Here is a 4,346-nt window from a genome sequence, read left to right on the forward strand (position 1 = left end):
CAACCTCCCGTGGGCTCTAGACTTGCTTGTTTGTGTTCAGGGCAGCTTCCTTGCCCCGAGGCACTGCCATCCTCACGTGCATACCTATACACATGCCTAGCTGAGAGCACAGGCATGGTGTCACAGAGCAAAGAGCCAGCAGCTCGGTTTGCCTGGCACTGATTTCCCAGAGAAGCTTGTCACTTGTGAGCAGTCTCTGATGTCTGGGCCCAGCAGGGTGTGCAGTGAGGAGGGGGCTCCTGTCCATCATGGTCCTTTGCTGTCCCTTTTGCTATCATGGCTACCAGCTGCTTGTAAATGCATCGTTCTGCTTGTGGTTTGCAGGGTGAGCCTTGGGCAGCAGGAGGGGCAGGCCTGCCCATGCACTGGACTCCAAGGTGCTAGTTGCTGTAGGGTTATGCTTGGAGAGCTCGCCTCCACCCTGGCTCCCACAGTTAATGGTGGGCATGGGGCAGCAAGACAGCAGGGGCATGCCCCCCTTCATCCCCTTACACTACCTTAGCCCTGGTTTCCTGCACCACGATGCCATTGCTGGAGGAGGAAGCCTGCCCCTCTGTAGCTCAGACCGCCTGGATCAGCCTCCCAGCATCCCTTCACATTGCCGACTCTATCTTTTTTCCCTTTCCCCCTCTCCTTCAGTGGCTTGGTGTCCCACACTGCCTAAGACCACCAGATTATTGCACTGCTGAGTTGCTCACAAGCGCAGGTCCTTTGTCATAGCAGCCCCCGTGCTCCAGCTGGCTGGCAGTGTAGCAAGTGCCCACCCCACACAGCTTCACATAAAACACTGGAACCGCTTTCAGCCATGATAGACTTGGGCTGGATTTGAAGCAGCAGCTGGGAGCTGAAAGGCTGCATTACCCCATTGAGGCCAGTGTTGCTCTGCGTTCCCCAGTTCTCCGGGGGGCTGGCAGTGAAAGCTGGTGTCCTCAGCGCAGAAGAGTGTTTTCGGGTCCTCCTCCATGCAGGCAGCTGCTGAGCGGGTCAGCACAGACCCGTGGGCCCCTTGGTGACCTCTCAGCACCTTCCTGCACGGACTGGGAGAGGAGCCCGGGACTCCCATAACTTGCACATTGTGCAACAGGAACAAAGCAGCTGTGTTAGCTTCCCCGCAGGGGAAAGGGATTGCTAAACACCCCCCTGCCTCCGGAGCGCACGGCTTCCTGAACCACCCTGTACCTGCCCCCACCTTCTCCTCCTCGTCCCTGGGCTGCCTGCATGAACGCCAGGCCCATTGCTCCTGCTCTGCATAGGTGGGGACTGAAATGCTCTAACTCCATCAGCACGTTTGTTCGCTCTGTGCTGGTCCGGAGCCTGGAAACATGGGCCTGCTCCAGTCACCGCAGTTCCCAGAACTCGGGCGCTGAGGGCAAAAGGCCAATAAGGATCAGAGTCCAACAGCCGGACAAACGCGGCAGAGCCAGTGGGACGCCCCCTCCCCCAGCACCCGCAAGCAAATACACTGGGCGAAGCCACAGCCTCAGGGCTCAGAGCAGAGCAGGCGCAGGCAGGACAGTGGTGCCATGAGGTGAGTGCTATTGCAGAGGTCCCTCTTGGACTTAGCTGTGCAAAGCCGGGCAGCCTGATTCCAATGCAGTGATGGTAGCAACGCTGGCACTTGCTGCTGTTTTACCCCAAAGTTAAGTAGGATTTGGGATCTTGACCAGTGCCCGCAGAATGGAGCGGGCGCAATCTCTGAGCTTGCACTGACCCTCTCCCCATGGCTCTGTTCATTTTGGGGCAGGCTGTACCTCCTCTTGGCTGCCCTCTGCCACGGGATGGGTAGCAGCATCCTGTTGCAGAAGATGTACGGGCAGTTTGCCTCCCCTGACTTCCCCAACGTGTACCCCAACAACAAGGAGAGGACCTGGGACATCACCGTCCCCAAGGGCTACACCATCCGCCTCTACTTCACCTACTTCAACTTGGAGCTGTCCTACCTGTGTGAATATGACTATGTCAAGGTATGTGGAGTCTCCAGGGTGTCAAGGGTGCTTGGGAGCATGCTCCATAGAGCTCTGTGTTTGTCCACGTCAGTAGATGGGTGCATGTAGGCCCTATATAGGCACATATGGCACGTATGTCATTGGGTGCATGTATGTCCGGGCAGTGGACCTACAATATGGGATTGAGTGGGCATTTCTGTCTGGTCATGTGTGGTTAGGTAGCTGGAGTTCTTTGCATTGTCTCAGTCTGAGAGGCATATGCTGGTGCTGCGTATCAAAACCAGCTCCATTTGCAAAGGCTGGCCTTGCAGGGTCAGTACCAGACCATTTGTCTTCTGCTCCAATCTTCTTGTGACTTCCTGGCTCGGGTTTATAAGGAACACACTGTCATACACCCTTTGGACTGTGAGGTAGGTTAGTGGCTGCTTTGGAAAATCCTGCAGATGGTTGAGACTAAATTAATGTTCGGAGGGAAGGTCTGGCTGTGAGATCCTTTCATCCCACGTTAGGATGCCAAGCCCAGATACTGAAATTCCCCAGTGGTGGGGAAAACTTCCTTCCAGAAATAATAAACCAACCTCATCTGATGGCTTCATTGAAACAATGATATTGATGGCTTCTGAGGCAAGATTCATTTGGTTACTATCTTGCCAAGAGAAAAGCGTGACCAGGTGCTTTACACAAAGCTGTTCAGCACAGCTGAATGAAGCAACACGCTTATTTTTGCTGAAACATGGTTACATCAAGGCACTGGCTTCATCCAAGCAGCGCTTGCTGGCAGAGAACTGTCCTTTTGGACTCTCTTGGACCTCTTCTCAACAACGGTCCTGCCCCAGGAGAGCTATGCCAATGGGACATGGGCCAAAAGCGAGACTGAGCCCAAAGGGCAGCCTCAGGGCATTTGTGTGCCTTGGCACAGAGCTTGCTGGGAGGATGTCACTGGCTTGAGTGGGGAAACAAAAAAAAAAAAAAAAAGCATGGAGGAAGTGCTGCCAGATTTGGCTTGAACCCAGCAGATTGGGAGGATTTCTGGGGTTTGGCCTGGATTTCTTGCCTTGCTGAAGTACCAATACAGTGGCATCAGTGTTTGCAGTAGCATCTCCTGGGTCCTGGGTCCTGAGTCAGGAAGCAATATAAAGATAGTCCCTGCTCCAGAGAGCTGGTGAGGTTAGCTTGGGCAGAGAAGCTGAAGAAAAGGGGCAGAGCAGGTGCCAGCAGAGCTCTTACGCTAGGCACAACACCAGCTGTCCAGCCACTTGTTCTTGGGGGCAGGCAGGGCATACACAGTCCTGCAGCTGTACAGGTCCAGCTGCACTGGGCCGTCTGGTTCCCTGCTGAGAGCTGGCCAGATGCAAGGAAAGTTGTCCTGCTTTTCAGTGCATCTTATTCTATCAACACTGGGCAGGGCAGGATGATCAGATGCTTCCCTTGCAAGTGCTTCTGTGCATGAGCCGGCACTGGGCAATGCCAGTCCAAAACAGACCTAGTGGTGCTGGAACATGCGACTAGATGGGCAGGCAGCTGGAGTAACTGGGGATTATGCCACCAGCAAATGTTGCCCAGCTTTGAGCACAGGGAAGGAGAGAAGGGAAGGGCCCAGCTGAAAGGGGCTGTACTGTACAGTCAAAGCTCAGTGTGTGTTTAGTCTGCTTTTATGGGCTGTGCCCGGCCGTAGCATGGGCGTCCAGAGAGTCTGACTTGGGACCAAAGGGTGAAGCAAACGGGAACAGAACCCACCACGGCAAACAGGGCAGGGCTTGATGACCCAACATGGCCTGTCTACGTCAAGTAGGAATGGAGGGGTGGGGAGCAGGCAGTGTTTGTTTAAGGGAAAAAGAGAAAAAACAGCCCTCAGGGTAGGAGGAAATTGCTGCCCAGAGGCTGATCAGGAGTCCCTAATTGTGCAATCTGTCAGAGTGTCGTCAGCTCTTCACCCTCTGCGAGCGCTTGAGCGGTTTGTATCCTGATCTCCCTCTGCCTCGTATTTAACCACACCTTGAATACATACGTGTGTGTGCACACTCGCACTTTCCCTCTCCCCATAATTATGATAGATTCAGTGCTCTTGTCGGGTTTGGCTGAGCTGGTAGCAGGGAGCTCCTGCTGATGGAAAGTCTGCCAGGAGAAGGAGACCTGCAGCCTCCACTCAGCCAGGGGCGTGCAGCCAGCTGGCATGAGCATAGAGGTAGAGGGCATGTGGCCAGACCCTGCTTCAGCACATCCTCATGGAGCCCTGGCCACAAGGGAAACTGCTCTTCCTAGCATCCTGGAAGGGTCTGTCTGCCTTCCCTTTCCTCTCCAGGGATCTTCAGCCCCTGCGCAGAGGCAGGCAGGAGCGGGGCTGGGCACATGAAGCTAGGCTGGGGTGGGTAGTGGAGGGGCTCTGTTTATTGTAGGGGA

General features: G+C 54.9%; 1 protein-coding gene across 3 annotated transcripts in view; it reads left to right on the top strand.

The window, feature by feature from the left end:
* Positions 1-1,174: 1,174 nt before the first annotated feature.
* The window catches only part of MASP2 (mannan binding lectin serine peptidase 2), a 24,568-nt gene continuing 21,396 nt past the window's right edge, over positions 1,175-4,346 (top strand). The window contains exons 1-2 of one of the 3 annotated variants that reach the window (XM_019511740.1): positions 1,175-1,528; positions 1,745-1,964. In XM_019511740.1, the coding sequence (XP_019367285.1) occupies positions 1,524-1,528; positions 1,745-1,964 (225 nt within the window). In that variant the 5' untranslated portion in view covers positions 1,175-1,523. The remainder of the gene's footprint in view (positions 1,529-1,744; positions 1,965-4,346) is intronic. The other 2 variants (XM_019511741.1, XM_019511742.1) reach the window with 2 other exon arrangements.

Source organism: Gavialis gangeticus, unplaced genomic scaffold, assembly GCF_001723915.1.
Source record: "Gavialis gangeticus isolate Ggan-Ray unplaced genomic scaffold, GavGan_comp1, whole genome shotgun sequence".
Classification (NCBI taxonomy): Eukaryota; Metazoa; Chordata; order Crocodylia; family Gavialidae; genus Gavialis; species Gavialis gangeticus.